At 57.5% G+C, this 16,009-nt stretch overlaps 1 protein-coding gene across 2 annotated transcripts in view; it reads right to left on the bottom strand.

The window, feature by feature from the left end:
* Nucleotides 1-16,009, bottom strand: part of SEMA6C (semaphorin 6C) — an 88,739-nt gene that overhangs the window by 11,297 nt on the left and 61,433 nt on the right. The window contains exons 10-19 of one of the 2 annotated variants that reach the window (XM_038382722.2): nucleotides 15,808-15,896; nucleotides 14,438-14,655; nucleotides 13,562-13,693; nucleotides 12,902-13,057; nucleotides 11,703-11,876; nucleotides 11,095-11,232; nucleotides 7,434-7,511; nucleotides 4,252-4,307; nucleotides 3,250-3,300; nucleotides 427-576 (exon numbers count right to left, since the gene is read on the bottom strand). In XM_038382722.2, coding sequence (XP_038238650.1) covers nucleotides 427-576; nucleotides 3,250-3,300; nucleotides 4,252-4,307; nucleotides 7,434-7,511; nucleotides 11,095-11,232; nucleotides 11,703-11,876; nucleotides 12,902-13,057; nucleotides 13,562-13,693; nucleotides 14,438-14,655; nucleotides 15,808-15,896 — 1,242 coding nt within the window. The remainder of the gene's footprint in view (nucleotides 1-426; nucleotides 577-3,249; nucleotides 3,301-4,251; nucleotides 4,308-7,433; nucleotides 7,512-11,094; nucleotides 11,233-11,702; nucleotides 11,877-12,901; nucleotides 13,058-13,561; nucleotides 13,694-14,437; nucleotides 14,656-15,807; nucleotides 15,897-16,009) is intronic. The other variant, XM_043502042.1, reaches the window with a different exon arrangement.

The raw sequence follows: 16,009 nt of genomic DNA, 5'->3' as shown, positions 1-16,009 counted from the left end.
AAGAACATCCCACGCAAACTTGCAAAAAGTTTCAGTTTCTGATGAAAACCCTGCTGCGTCACCTAATCCCCGTCCCGGTCCAGCAGCACCCCCGCCTGCGGTGGCATTCACCGCCCCTCCTGCAGCATCCAGTGATGGGACACTGGGCTAGACGGGCCCTGAGTCTGGCCCCACACCACTCTCATATGCACACACCCCCTCGCCTCCCGATCCTGCCCCTCTCCTTGCACATCACGGGTTATGCGCCGCAGGGAAGCTGCCCCCCCCCCCACCGAACACCACTGAAAGGGAGAGAGCTGGTTATTCTCCGCTTGCAAACAGGTGCCATGCTCCCGTGGGTTAATCCTCGCTCTGGGGAACCGCAGCCGGGGCTTGAGTTAATGGTGCCGGTGACAGCCCGTCATGCAGCTCCACATCCCCTCTTACCCTGAGTGTTTACAGCCACGCGTAAGGTGGAGCGCGGGTCGCCGGCGCCAGGGGCGGGGTGGGCGTCTCGGGCCGTGCCCACCTGGGTACGGCCCGTGGGCGCCGGGAAGGCCACAGCACTGGCGGTGGAGCCAGCGGGTCGGACTTGCCCTGCGTTGCCGGCGACAAAGAAAAACGTCAGGCGGACACAGCAGGCTGGTGACGGCAGCTTGAGCCCGCACCCCTGCGGGATCTGGGTAGGGAGTCCCGCTCCAACCTGCTGGAGGGCTGGATCACCCCCCACCACCTACTGCATTATCACCAGTGACTCCCAGCGCCAGCACAAGGGGCCAGAGGCCCACGGCAAAGCAGGTAGGCCAGCACCCCTGCTGGATGGTAAAATACCCCCTCCCAGATCCATCCCACTGGTGGCTGCATCAGGAGCCCTACAGACCAACGCCGGCTCTGCACAAAGCATATGCAGGGAGAGCTTCCCCCACGCCCTGCCCCCCTGCCCGGGCCCTGCCCTGGAGAGACCCCCCTTGAGGGAGCAGGAAGGAGGAGCTCACTCGCTGGGCTCCATTCAGTCCTGGCCTCATTGATCACCGCAGGTGGGCCTAGGTGCAGAAGCCCTGCCTGTGATACAGCCCCAGGAGAGCCCAGGGCTGGTATAGTAGGGGGCTGTGGGTCAGGATTGATGGGCACTGGCAGGGCAGTGGGGAGAGCCCAGGGCTGGGATAGGAGGGGGCTGCGGATTGGGATTGAGGGGCATCGGCAGAGCTGTGGGGGGAGCCCAGGGCAGGGATAGCAGGGGGCTATGGGTCGGGATTGAGGGACACCGGCAGAGCTGTGGGTGGGGAGCCCAGGGCTGGGATAGCAGGGGGCTATGGGTCGGGATTGAGGGGCGCTGGCAGAGCTGTGGGTGGGGAGCCCAGGGCTGGGATAGCAGGGGGCTGCGGGTCAGGATTGAGGGGCACTGGCAGAGCTGTGGGTGAGGAGCCCAGGGCTGGGATAGCAGGGGGCTGTGGGTCGGGATTGAAGGGCACCGGCAGAGCTGTGGATGGGGTGGGGGAAAGCCCAGCACTGCCCAGGAGGAGCTTGCATGGCACCTGCCCAGGCTGTGCCCAGCTCCGTGTACACAGCACCCGGCGTGAGCACCACACTCAGAGCCTGGGCCCAGCACCTCACTTGCTGCGGTGCCGCATGGCTGGCCCTGTGTCCTCAGCCCCAGTCCGGAGAAGTGAGAAGATGAGAAAGAGAGACACCAGCCCCGCGCTCTGCCCCCTGCCATGGCTCTTTGTAACGCTCCAAAGGACAGATTCAGCCCCCACCCCATGCCAGGGGGCATCGCCTGCTGCAATCTAACCCAGCTCCTATTTGTGCCCCTTCCTGGCTGCTTTCAAACAGTGACTATGCATGCAGCTGTCCGCCCCTGCTTTCTCCTCCAGACCTGGCCCGGGGGGAGAACAGGTCGGGTCCTGGCTGCCTGGGGTGTGCGAGGAATTCTGCTGCTGCCCACAGAACCAGGATCTGGCCCGCTGGATTCACAGCACGACCTTAGGGGTGAGGGCTGTCGTGGCGAGTCCCGACGTGAGCCGTTGGGTTCCCAACCTCTCGCCGGAGCCCTAGGGATCAGCGGCTCCGTCCCTGCCACAGCGGAGGGGGATGTGGGACGTTCTGAGTGATGACGAGCAGAGATGGCGGGTGGGGTGATGAGAGGTGATGGGGTTAGCGATGGTGGTTAGGGGACGCGGTTAATGTCGGTGTGGATGGTGACAGACTAGTGATGCAACCCCCGGCACCCATGGAGGGCACCCTCTGGCCTCTGCCCATGAGCTCCGCTCAGGGCAGTGGCTCCCCGGCACCCCAACTGCCCACTTGCCAAGCCTCACTGGCTGGGGAGCTCTTTGTCTGGACGTGGTCGGGCCTGGTGGGAGCCAGCTTTGGACACCAGGCTTCAGCAGGCCCGGACTCCCAGAGCAGGAGACACCGGGCCTGGCCCTGAGGGAGCTTGTCACTGCCCCTATAGGATGTTGAGAGGGATTCGTGGAGGGTGTTACCCTTATCCAACAGGAAGCAATGGTGGTACTGCAGACAGGGGGTCCTGGCCAGTGGCACAATGCTAATACTCTGGGAGGTCAGGGGATTCCCAACATGGCGTCACCAAGTGGTATCGCAACATGGTATCCCAACATGGCCTCCCCATGAGGTGTCTCAACGTAACGTCCCAACATTGCCTCCCCACGAGGTGTCCCAACATGGCCTCCCCATGAGCTGTCTCAATGTAACGTCCCAACATGGCCTCCCCATGAGGTGTCCCAACATGGCCTCCCCCATGAGGTGTCTCAATGTAACGTCCTAACATGGCATCCCCATGAGGTGTCTCAATGTAACGTCCCAACATGGTAACCCCCTGAGGTTCCCCAACACGGCGTTGCCAAGGGTTATCCGCATGAGATGCCCCAATGTGACATCCCAATATAGAGTCCTTATGGGGCAGCCCAATATGGCATCCCAACATGGCATCTGCATGGGCTGTCCCACTGTCCTGTCCTCAAAGGATGTCTCAATACTGTGTCCCAGCATGGCGTGCTCATGGGATGTTCCGAGGTTGGGGTCTCAGTGGAACTGGGATAAGCCCTCTGTGTTGTAACCCACCCTCAAACTCTCCCCGGCCCCGGGGTGTGGGGTGAGAGCAGAACCGCGATGAGTAGTAAACCATGTAGGGCCTGTCCCTTCCCAGAGCTTTGGGAGATGTCACAGAGGGTTGGGGGTGAGGGATTGGGGGGGCAGCAGGGTTGAAGGGAGGGTGAAAGTGAGAGGGGGAAGAGGGGGGTCACTGACCATATGATGAGTCACTGGCACTGTTGTGATTCCCCATGGAGGTCACAGCGTCTGCAGAAAGGAGAAGAGAGCGGTAGCTAGATATCAACAATGAACAAAGCAGGGAGAGGGGGCAGGAATGGGGAGACTGCAGCAGAACTGGGGGGAATGTCAGGGTGGGAAACTACAGGGCAGGGGAGGCGGGTTCAGGGATTAATCCAGCACCTGGTCCACCCACTCCCTGCGTCTGAGCAGCATCCACTGGAGCGACACCGCTAAGGATCTGGGGGATCCCCACGGGTCCCAGCATTCCCAGCCAGGGAGACCTGGAGCTTGGTTTGCAAACTGGGGCTCTTGTGGGTTCAGTTGCCACAGACTTCATGGGGTTTTTAGCAAGAACAGCTAGAACAGCCACCCGGTCAGAACCAGAGCCTGGGAGGTGACAGGCCTAGAAAGGCAAGTCCCCATAGCCCATTCCTAGCTCCCCTGAGCCAGCCAGTGCCCCGGCCAGGGCCCAGCTGGGTGCTAGCCTCCTAGCAGCGAAAGGCCCCATACCCCCTTCCCTGCCTCCTGGATCCCTCCAGTGCCCCAGGATGGAAACACGAGGATTTCCCCCCCTAGAATCCAGGTCCAAATTTTGCATCTCTCCACAACAGGCAGAACCCAGCCCCCTGCCGGCCCCACACCTGCGATATCACAGGGGGCTGCAAACCGGATGGGAATTTGTCCTTTTTGCAATTTAAAGAGGCTCAGTGATGAAGAAACCACGATGGCTGCTGCCTCCCCCTCCTCCTCTTTCCTCAGATGAAGTTCAAGCTCTCATGCCACAGCTCTTCACCCGCCGCCAGGCTGCCAGAGCTGGGCCTCTGGGGGCACACGGCCGCTTTTGTTCTGCTTGGCCAGGGCTGTTTTATGGGCAGCCCGGGATGCTGACTCATCCCGTCTCTCCTCCACGGAGACCCCCAGCGCTTCCTGCCCCTGCAGCTGCCACTGCGGGGGGGAGGTGGCCCTGGCCTCACCTACCTTGACAGCTCCCCTGCTGCTTGGCCGCGTTCTCAACATCTTGTTCGAATCCAGCCCTGGAAGGAAACCAAGGGAGAGGGCGGTGAAGGATTAAACCCTCCGCGCGTTAATCGGGGCTCCAAAAAAACATACAGAGATAAAGCTAGAGGCAAGGGAGCCTCCTCCGAAGCAGCCCCCCCTCAAGCCCCAGCCATCTCTCTGCTTGGAGGAGCCTGACGTGCAGGGCTTTGTTGTAATGGCTTTGTTGTAATGTCAACCCCTTGGCTGGTTAGTTGGGTTGATGTCGGATGCAATTGACCGCATGGATGTTTAGGGTCTTAGTCTCGTGCCAAAGGTAGGAGGGGGCAGGGATGGGAAGCAGGGAAGGCCACCAGGAAGGAGCTAGAGTGAAGAACCCAGGAGATCTGGAATTCAGGTGAGAGGCGATTAGGAGAGGCCTCTTCTATCCTACCCCCTACAACCTGGGCTCAGAGGCAAATAAGGCTCAATAAAAGGACCCCCCTCCCCACTGCTCTCATTCACACTATCACCCCCGCCCCCAACCCTTCTGGATGCAGGGTCACCGCATGGCAGAGCTGGGCTGCTCTCAGGTCCACACTCTCCCCCCCCCGGCATTAAGGCTTCTACTTCGCAAACAACATCCAGCCTGTGGCTGCGATGGGCTAGTGGGGTCATGAGGACCCCATAAAACACCCTGTATGGAATAGACAGTGCCTCTGCGGAAGTGCTCATGGAAGAATGCTCCCTTCAACGTAGCTACTGCCACTCGGGGAGGTGGTTTACTGGTTAGAGCAGGGGGGGACTTGGCGTCAGGACACCTGGGTTCTGCTCCTGGTTTGGGGAGGGGAGTGGTGCCAAGTCACTAGAGAAAAGGGGAACTTGGAATCAAGACTCCTGCATTTGATTCTCTCCATTCATTCCAGGCTCTCCATGCCTCAGTTTCCCCATCTGTGAGATGGGGGCACTTGCACAGACCTATCTCTTTAGGGGAAGGCTGTGGGGCTTACAGAACAGGTGAGATGGGGGGTGACCCACACGGAGAGATGTTCAGCTCTGAAGGCCCCACCCACATCATCTAGTTTGACCTCCTGGCTGACCGCCAGCCATTGGACTTCCCTGAATAAATTCCTGGTCTGAGTTGAATGTGAGCAGGTCTTTTAGAAAAGCAGCCGGTCTTGATCTGAAAATGTCCAGCGAAGGAGAGTTCCCCACGCTGCCGGATCATTAGCTGGGCCAATGGTTAATAACCCTCGCGGTTAAAAATCCCAGTCCACATGTGTCTAGCTTGAACTCCCAGCCGTTGGATTGTGTTGGATGGAAGAGCCCTCTATTATCAAATTTCTGTTCCCCTCTAGGTACCACTAGATTGGGAACAAGTCACCCCTCAACATGCTCTTTGTTAAGCTAAACAGATTGAGCTCCTTGAGGCTCTCACTATAAGGTTTTCCAATCCTCAACCTAATAATTCTTGTGGCTCTTCTCTGACCCCTCTCCAAGAGGGAGGGAGTGTAAGTAAGATAGGGGAACAATGAGGGGTGGGATCCAAGTGGCCCCGGACCAGACGACCGAAGGCTAGATGGACCCGATCTAAAAGCATGGCATCGCTACCTGGCACACAGAGTCACAGCCACACTCAAAGATAGGGCAGCTGGGCAGGTAATCTGGGCCCTGTCCTTAGCAAAATTCTGGTTGCGCTCGTGACATAGTGCTCTCAGAGAAGAGAAGAGAGCAGGAGGGAGCAGGAGCAGTCTCGGAAGCCTGGTCTACACTAGGTTGACCCAGCTATGGGACCACTCAGGGGTGTGACAGAAGCGGTGCAGACATTGCTAGACCCATGGAAGAATGCTCCCTTCAACGTAGCTACTGCCACTCGGGGAGGTAGATTAACGACAGGGATTGGAGCCCCCCCCCATGTCGACACTGAAGTGTTTCACCGTAAACCATCTAACACCCGCATGATCCCAGGCACTGACAAACCAGCAGCCTCGATTTTTGTCTTTCCCCCACTACCAAACCATTCGGACCCTTTCCAGAGCTGACCAGACAATCCCCTTTCGAGGCTCAGAAATGTATTATCCTGCCTGGGATGGAAGCCAAGCCTCTCCGACCGTTTTTTCAAAAGAGAGGAGTTGAAATGTCCAAGGACGTGAGGCCAATGGCTGGGGATGGGGGAGTCCCTGCTTTGCCTGGGTCAAAGCTGAATTTTTTGACCCGGAGCAGAATCTGGCTCTTCCCCCAGGCTACAGAACACGACTCCCCCCCACCCCCAGAGCGGTGGAGCGAGGCAGCTTTGGCATCGGGTGGTGCCCAGCACCGTGTGCATTACACTTCCCAAGGGGACCTAGCTGCTGGGCATTCCAGGGAGGGTGGGGCTGGGGAAGGGGAGCTCTGCTAACCATCTTTGCCAGCACATGGGCAGGGGAAAGAGGGGGCCTCGGGCCTGACTCTCCATAGCCAGGCATGGATAACACAGGCGGGTACAGAGAGCAGGGTGCTATCAGATGGCACCGGCAGCCTGTCACACCCACTGTGCGCTGGGGAAAATGACTGTGCAATCAGGGAACAGGTGTGCACCAGCTGTGACAACTGGATCACACTCGCCACAGCTGTGTGCGTGTGTGTGTTACACCCCCGCTGCTGGGAAGGGGCTTTCCTCATGGCACCCTCGGGACTCAGCTTGGGGAGAGTTTTCCGTATTGCCGAGCTCCGTGGGGGTTTCCAGGATAGGAGCCAGGGCAAGAGCGACTCGAACTGAGCCCGAGAGTTGGCAGTGACAGAGAGGCCGACCCCGCCCACCAGAGATGCAGAGGAGCGACACGGTGTGAAGGAGACCGGTGCAGAGGGGTGGGGAGAGGACAGGAGAATCTGAGCCGGACTCTCTGCTGCCCTGAAGTGGGGGTGAAAGGCCACTGTCCTGATTTGACTGGTGCACATGAGCGCACGCCGGGTGGGCAATGTGTAACAGGCTCAGGGATTGGTGGAGTCGGCCGAGGCAGGGCAGCTAGTCAGGGACATACGGTAAATTCTTCCATCCCCCAGCTGAGTTGTGTCAGGGCACATTTGAAATCCGCATCTGGTTTGCTTCAACAGCTGTCCCTTGTGTTGTGCGCAGACACTGACCGGGGACTGCAGACCCCTGGGAAATCCCCCACCCCTCCCAATCTCTAACCAGAGCCGCTCACCTGATTTCTTGTCCAACAGCCACACACGCTCCTGGCCGGAGCCAGACACAGTATGGATCGCGGGAGGCCAAGCAGCTCCTGTGATGGATTGGGAAGCAGATCAGACACAGAATCACAGAAATGCAGGGCTGGACAGAACCTCGATAGGCCACCTGATCCAATCCCCTGCACCGAGGCAGGACTAAATATTATCTAGACCATCCCTGACTGGTGTTTGTTCAACCTGCTCTTAAAAACCTCCAACAATGAGATTCCCAAACCTCCTTAGGTAATTTGAGTGCTTAACTAGCCTTACGGTTAGGAAGTTTTTTCTAATGTCTGACCTAAATCTTCCTTGCTGCAATTTAAGCCCATTACTTCTTGTCCTATCCTCAGGGGTTAAGGAGAATAATTTATCATCCTCCTCTTTATCATAACCTGTTACCGACTTGAAGTCTGTTCTCATGTTCCACACTCGGTCTTCTCTTCTCCAGACTAAACAAACCCAATTTTTAAAATCTTTCCTCACAGGTCAAGCTTTCTAGACCTTTAATCGTTTTTGTCGCTCTCCTCTGGACTTCCTCCAATTTGTCCACATCTTTCCCGAAGCGTGGCGCCCACGACTGGACACAATACTCCAGGTGAGACCTTATCAGCGCCAAGTAGAGCGGAAGAAGTACTTCTCCCGTCTTGCTTACAACACTCCTGCTAATCCAGCCCAGAATGATGTTCGCTTTTTTTGCCACATATTACACTGTTGACTCATATTTAGTTTGTGATCCATTATAACCCCCAGATCCTTTTCCGCAGTACTCCTTCCTAGGCAGTCATTTCCCATTTTGTATGTGTGCAACTGATTGTTCCTTCCTAAGTGGAATACTTTGCATTTGTTCTTATTGAATTTCATCCTATTTAACTCAAACCATTTCTCCAGTTTGTCAAGATCATTTTGAATTTCTAATCCTGTCCCCGAAAGCGCTTGCAACCTCTCCCAGCTTGGCATGTCCACAGACTTCATAAGTGTACTCTCTATGCCGTTATCCACATCAATTATGAGGATATTGACTAGAACCAGACCAAGGAGAGATCCCGGCAGGACCCCACTCAACACGTCCTTCCAGCTTGACTGCAACCCATTGATAACTCCTTTCAGAGTACACTTTTCCAGCCAGTTGTGCACCCATCTTATAGTAGAGTCATCACTAAGCTATATTTCTCTAGTTCATTTACGAGACGGTCTCGTGAGACAGTATAAAAAGCCTGACTGAGGTCGAGCTACAGCGCATCTACCGCTTCCCCCCATCCACAAGGCTTGTTACCTGTCAGTGAAGGATATTAGGTTGGTTTGACATGGTCTGTCTTGACAAATCCATGTTGATTGTTACTTTTCATCTTATTTTCTTCTAGGTGTTTGCAACTTGATTGTTTAATTATTTGCTCCATTATCTCTCCAGGTACCCCACAGTTAAGCTGACTGGTCTGTAATCCCCAGGTTGTCTTTAGTCCCCTTTTCACAGCTAGCTACTATGTTCGCCTTTTTCCAGTCCTCTGGGATCTCTCCCGTCCTCCATGAGTTCTCAAAGATAGTCACTAACGGCTCCCAGATCTCTTCAGCCATCTGCTTAAGTAATATGAATGGTAGCAGCCTGGACAGGGGCAAGGGATAGCTCAGTGGTTTGAGCATTGGCCTACTCAACCCAGGGTTGAGAGTTCAATACTTGAGGGGGCCATTTAGGGATCTGGGGCAAAAAATGGGGATTGGTCCTGCCCTGAGCAGGGGGTTGGACTAGATGACCTCCTGAGGTCCCTTCCAACCCTGATATTCTATGAGTCTATGACAGGGCTAGCTAGCATCAGATCATCCTCTGAGGGCCAGGAAGTAATCCCCCACTCCTGGCCCCAGGGGTAGTTAATGCTCATATGGGGTGTGGGGTGGTTTATCTGCCTCCAAAACAACTGGCATGGGACATTGTCAGGAAATCAAACAACATGGATCACTGGTGCGTTCTGGGGCCTGATTCTGCCTTCACTTACAGCCCAATCCAAGGCCAGTGAAGTCAGTGGGGGGCCGTCCCTCAGTGTCAGATCAGACCTTGGCTCGATGCCCATGTCACTGATGAATTGATCCCGGGACACGCGGGCATGAGAGCAGGGCCAGGATGTCCAGTGTGCTCCTTTAGCTCCTCCCACCCAGAGGATGAGGGGTGCTGCTGGGGCGGGCAGGCTGCACCGGGCAGGGGAACTACGAATGCGAGGCAGCAGGGAACTCCTGGGTTCTGCTCCCGGCCCTGCCGTCTGCCCGACCCCTCTCTGTGCAATGAGGCGAACGGTACTGGGAGCTGCAGGGATTAGGCAGTTCGGAAGCGCTAAGGATTAGAGCGCCAAGCAGCAACGACTAGCCCGTGCAGAGATGACGCAGCTGGTAACACGTGCTGCAGAGACACAAATTCATCACCCCCCGCCCCCGGGCAGCCCCCCAGAGGGCCAGTTTCAGCCATGTAGAAAATGGGGCTCAGAGAGCAGAAGTGACCTGTTCGAGATCACACAAATCACTGGCAGAGCTGGGAATATAACCCAGGAGTCCTGGCTCCCTTCCCCCTCCTCCACTCCAACCACTAGACCCCAGTCTCCTCCCAGAGCTGGGAATAGAACCCAGGAGTCCTGGCTCCCTTCCTCCTCCACAACCACTAGACAGGCCCCCATGCTTTTAATGCCAGCCCAGTTCTGCTCCGTGTGCTGTTATCCCTGCTCCTGATGACTCGGAGGGGGGGTTGCTCAGGGCTTTGCTGGGGGCTTTTTATAGGTGGTTTTAATTGCCAGATAAAGGACATGGAAAGGTCAGAGAGAGATTGCAGGGGCTCTGGGTTTCTTGGAACTGGCTTGGGTCGGACATTCACACCTGTCGGGGCTGGGACATGGGCCAGGCAGGGGCACTGGGAGAGCCAATGGCTGCTTATGGTCCAAACACACCCTACTCACACACACACACACGCTCCCCCTCAACACACACACACATGCTGTACACCCCCACACCCTACACACACACACACACTTCCTTAACACACACACACACTTCCCCATGACACACATACACATGCTGTACACCCCCCGACCCCCCCCCCACACACACTTCCTTAACACACACACCCTACTCACAAACACATACACTCCCCCTCGACACACATACACATGCTGTACACCCTCTGCCCTCGACACACACACACACACACTTCCCCAACACACACACCCTACACACACACTTCCCTTTGACACACCTACACATGCTGTACAACCCCCATGCCCTTCACACACACAGACACATACTTCCCCCAACACACATACACATGCTGTACACCCGCCATGCCCTGCACACACACACACACAGACTTCCCCCAACACCCCTCCCACACATGTGCACACTTCCTTGACACTCAGATACACACTTTCCTGAAACACATACACATGCTGTACACCCTGCGCACACACACACACACACACACACACTCCCACCTAGCACACACACAGTTCCCTTCCCTCTCACCCCCACAGCAAGCGCACTGTGTGAATGGAGCCCCGGGCCCTGCTGGACCTTCGGGACTCTGCTGGGAAGGGTCCCTCCATGCCATGGGGCAGCAGCACTGCGGGATGCTGGGACCCAACCCATGGCCCATCCCCCACTCACTTCCGGCAGCTCCCATAGGCGTCACAGCGGCTGAGCGGCACACGCAGCACGCAGCTGGAGAAGGCCACGTACAGGGCCTGGTGGGCCGTGTCCAGCTCCAGGCCCACAATCCGCCTGTCCTCCCTCTTCACGTTGCACCTGGGGCCAAGCACAGAGAGCCAGAGTCAAAACCGAGCCTGCGCCCCCACGCCCCAAGCTCCTCCTTCCACGAGAGCACAGGTGCAGCAGAATTGCTCTCCCTGTTTGACAGGTGGGGAAACTGAGGCATGGCAAGACTCCCAGGATAAACAGCTGGTCAGTGGCACAGGGGACTAGAACGCAGGAATCCAGACTCCCAGGTCCCTTTGCTAATCACTCAGCCACATCCAGGAACAGAACCCTGAAGCCGAGATCCCCCTCCCCCTCGCTCTAACCACTAGACCCCGTGTCTCCAAAACTGAGGCTAGAACCCAGGAGTCCTGCTCTAATCCACTAGACCCTGCGTCCCCAAAACTGAGGCTAGAACCCAGGAGTCCTGCTCTAACCAGTAGGTCCCACTCTCTCTAGCGAGTGCTCTGCTTGGTCTCCAGCTCTCGTTCCAGGCGCCCCTCCCGCAGGGCTGCACTCACTGGGCCGGGCTGTAGACGCTGATCTCCTCCAAGAGCAGGGTCTCCACGCTGGAGTTCTCCTTAGTCCCAGTAAGAACCTTCAGCACCTTCCCATCCTCCGAGCCGAGGAACAGCACCGTGTAGTTCCTGTGAGGGCCAGCGGCTGTGTCGACTGCCAGCTGGGTCAGCTTGTACCTGTGGTGGGTGGCAGGGAGCCAGGTCAGGGCACGAGCCTGGTGCGGCAGCCCAGGGGACTTGAAAGCCATTGGACACTCAGACGCATGAACACGCACGTGCACCCACATGCCCACGTGTGTGCACTTAAATGCACGTCCCTGCACAAGCACTATTGCACAGGGGAGAAACATACAGACACACGCACATACCTGTGCACAAGTGATCACACCTGCAAATGCACGTGCACGATGGGCACGCACAGAACCGTATCTGGGCGGGGCGCACACACACCATTGTGCACACATGTGAACACACCAGTGCAAACACGTACACATCTGCACACATCAGTACACGTGCAGAGGCCGGTCTGTTGCCAGGGCCCTATTGGTTTATTCTCACGGATCACTGGCCAAAGACCATTTGCTGGTAATAGTTTACTGGCCCCAAAGGATCCCAGCCGCAAGAGACCGGAGTCGATTGCCTCTGCCACTATGGCTGCCCCTCAATCCCACGCAGAGCCTGGTGCACTTCCCCTTCTCTGACTCCTTGTGGGCAGGAGGATCAGGCTGCACGGGGCTGTTCAGGGTGAGCCAGCAGGGACTGGGGCGGATGGGCTCAAACTAGGGTGACCAGATGTCCCAATTTTATGGGGACAGTCCCAATTTTGGAGTCTTTTTCTTATCTAGGCTCCTATTACCCCTCACCCCCATCCTGGTTTTTCACATTTGCTGTCTGGTCACCCTAGCTGAAATGGAGCCAGAGGACAATTTAGCAGGGAAAACGTCTGGACACCATCAGCTCCCAGAGGAAGGGCTGGGAGCCCCCTCCCTGGGGTCCTTTCACCATAGGATGAGACAATGCCTTGGAGGGCAGAGGACGATCTTGATGGGATAGATGGGAGTGAATCCGGTACAGGAGAACCCAGCCCTGGGCAATGGGTTAGGTGGGACCTGGCTGGGCTTGATGGTCCCCCACCTACTGGCTGCCCAGGAAGCACTGGCCCTTCCTCAGCTGCCCCTCCAGCCCCAGCGCCCACGTGGTACCTGCTAGTGGTCTTGGTGAACCAGGGCCTTCCCTTGGCGGAGGGCACGGCCTCGTCCAGCAGCGGGTAGGACTTGATGAAGGCCAGCGTCTCATCAGGGAACTCGTTGGAGGTTCTGTAGCCGGCCGCTTGGCCAATGCTGGCGCAGCTGCCTGGCCTGTAGGGACAAAGAGAATCCAGATGTAGGCATGGGCGGCCCAGGGGTGGCACCTCAGCTGGCTGCGGGTTGGGAGCAGTGCCCCCCCATCCTGCAGCTGCTCCACACGCCCAGCTCCCAGTCCCATCCACAGGGTTGGACTGGGGAGCCTCCCAAGGGAGCCAATGTTGTGTTAACCAAACCATGTGTCCATCTCTACATAATTAAGATGCCAGGGTAGAACCCCCTAGATCCCATTTCCCGCCCTTCCCCTCCGAAGAGGCTCCCGCCCATGCTCCAACCACTAGACCATATTCCCCTCCAAGAGCTGGGAGAAGAACCCAGGAGTCCTGGTTCCCAACCCTCTGCTCTGATGTCCAGGCCATTGTTCTAGCCCCTAGTCCCAGTGCTGGAAATAGAACCCAGAAATCCTGGCTTCTGGCCCATTGCCTCGAAGGCCAGGCCAGGGGCTGTGCCCAGTAACAGCCCACACACGTCCTGCTCCGTTTCGAGGGGGCTTTTTACCTGGGTTTAGGCACCTTCTCCTCTGGCACTGCGGTCCAGGAGGAATCCGCGTTCTTCTGCTCCTTGAACTTCCCGGTGAACGCTCGCTCAATGTCGTCCAGATAGAAGGCACAGACGGCCGAGCCGGTGATGCTGTGGGGGTGGTAGAGATGAGGGGAGGCATGAGTGGGGCTGCTGGTGGCTCCAACCTCCACTCAGCAGCTGCTGGGCCCAGCTCGGATTGTTATTGTAGGGTCTCTCGGCTGTGCACACTGGTTTGTTATTGTAGGGTCTCTGGGCTACGCACACCACTTGTTATCACAGGGTCATTTATAAAGAATCCCAATGGGCTTTGCAGGCAGGAAGTGACAGGGCGATGGGGGAGGCACAGCAGGGGGATTTATACATCCGGGCCCCCTCCCACAGATCTGCACCTGCCCTTTTCAGCCTTTTCTAGCAGGCTCCTCTGCTCCACATCGGAACCCGCCACTGGCAGGAATGGATTGATCCTCCCACCCCCCAGGGAGGCAGAGACGTTTCCTTATCCTCATTGTACTGAAGGGGAAACTGAGGCACGGTGCAATCACATGACTTATCCATGGTCACATGGGAAGCCAGCAGCAGAGCCAGCTCCCTCCTTCCCAGGCTGGGGAGTAGATCCCAACTCATCCTCTCCTGTCAACACCTTCAGACTCCTCCCCCCCAGCCCCAGCCCCAGCCCCAGCCCCAGCGCCCCCAGAAGGCCCCTGAAGGCACACGATGCCTTGCAGGAATATGGCATCCCAGCGCCATGCTCCAGGGCCTGGCACCCTGGGTGCTGCTGGGCCGTTAGCAGGAGGGCCCAGGAGGTCCCGCTCCACCGAGTAAGCTGGCAGGGCTGGAGGGGGGCTGCGGTACCTGTTGGACTGGGTGGTGAACACCCCGAAGACGGCGGGGCGCCCATTGACCTGGAAGACGTCGGTGACAGCCTGCAGCACGTCAAAGTAGAAAAAGGCGTCTCCGGGCACGGAGCAATTGAGCCGGGCCTTGAGGAAGGAGGTCCAGTACTTCTCCAACACGCGGGGCGAACCCCCCATGTCGTTCTTACACACCCGGCCCACCCGCGAGAAGATCACCTGCTGGGGCAGGGCACTGGTTACGGGGAGGAGCCGGCTGGCCTTGCCGGGAGCGCTGACACCCAGCTCCAGCCAGGCTGAGGTGCCCTGCGGCAGGCCCAGCCGGGGCCAGGCTTCGCCTTTGGGCTGAGTGTTTACGCTGCCTCAGATTAAGGGGGGTGGGGGAGTGTTCTCTTCCTGCTGTGGGGCTCAACTGAAGCAGGGCCTGGCCAGAGGCCACAGTGATGGGCACACAGTGGGCTCCAAGCCTAAGGGGGTGGACTGTTCAAAGCTGTTCAGTACCCAGCAGCTCCCACTGAGAATGCGCCCCCTGGAGAGCAATGGGGAATCCCTCCCATCTCCCCATGGAGAGCAATGGGGAATCCCTCCCATCTCCCCATCAAGAGCAATAAAAAATCCCTCCTATCCCCCACTGAGAGCAACGGGGAATCCCTCCCATCCCCCCATCAAGAGCAATAAAAAATCCCTCCTATCCCCCATCGAGAGCAATGGGGAATCCCTCCCATCCCCCCATGGAGAGCAACTGGGAATCCCTCCCATCCCCCCATCAAGAGCAATAAAAAATCCCTCCTACCCCCATCGAGAGCAATGGGGAATCCCTCCCATCCCCCCATGGAGAGCAACTGGGAATCCCTCCCATCCCCCCATCAAGAGCAATAAAAAATCCCTCCCATCCCCCATGGAGAGCAATGGGGAATCCCTCCCAACCCTTCATTGAGAGCAACAGGGAATCCCTCCCATCCCCCCCATCAAGAGCAATAAAAAATCCCTCCCATCCCCCATCGAGAGCAATGGGGAATCCTGCTCATCCCCCCATGGAGAGCAACAGGGCAGGGATTTAGAAAGTGGCTTAAAGGGTTCAGGGATCCCCTCATCTTTTCTGTCTATGGGATTTAGATGCCCAGCTACCTTTGATCCCATTGCAAAGCCGAGGCTGGGAGGTGCTAGGTATGGGCCCCTTTGGCCATCAGGGCGCTACCACGTCCAGGGACCAGGGTATGGCCATACTGGGCTGTGGGTGCCACCAGGAGGCAGCCCCAAAGGGCACGGTGCCCCCGACCATCAGCATGCCAATCCCTACCCACCATGGTTGTATCCCATCCCTTGGGGCCTGGCCACGCTGAGTCCCCTCGGCCCCCGCTCAGCACTCACCCTGCCCAGTGTGGTGTATTCCATGGAGATCTCCCGGAAGAAGAAGTAGATGTAGTTCCCATACTCCAGGGCGTGGAGGAAGTGGGGCTCTGGGGGGAGGGGCAGAGACAGGGGGGCGAAGTCGGGAGGAGCCACAGAAGGAGCTCAAAGCACTTTGCAGCTATTAATTCAGGAAGCCTCAGAGCACTCCCCGCCAAGGGCT

Source organism: Dermochelys coriacea, chromosome 24 (assembly GCF_009764565.3).
Source record: "Dermochelys coriacea isolate rDerCor1 chromosome 24, rDerCor1.pri.v4, whole genome shotgun sequence".
In the NCBI taxonomy this organism is placed as follows: domain Eukaryota; kingdom Metazoa; phylum Chordata; order Testudines; family Dermochelyidae; genus Dermochelys; species Dermochelys coriacea.
The sequence above is the reverse complement of the archived record's forward strand: the minus strand, read 5'-3'. Positions and strand labels throughout refer to the sequence as shown.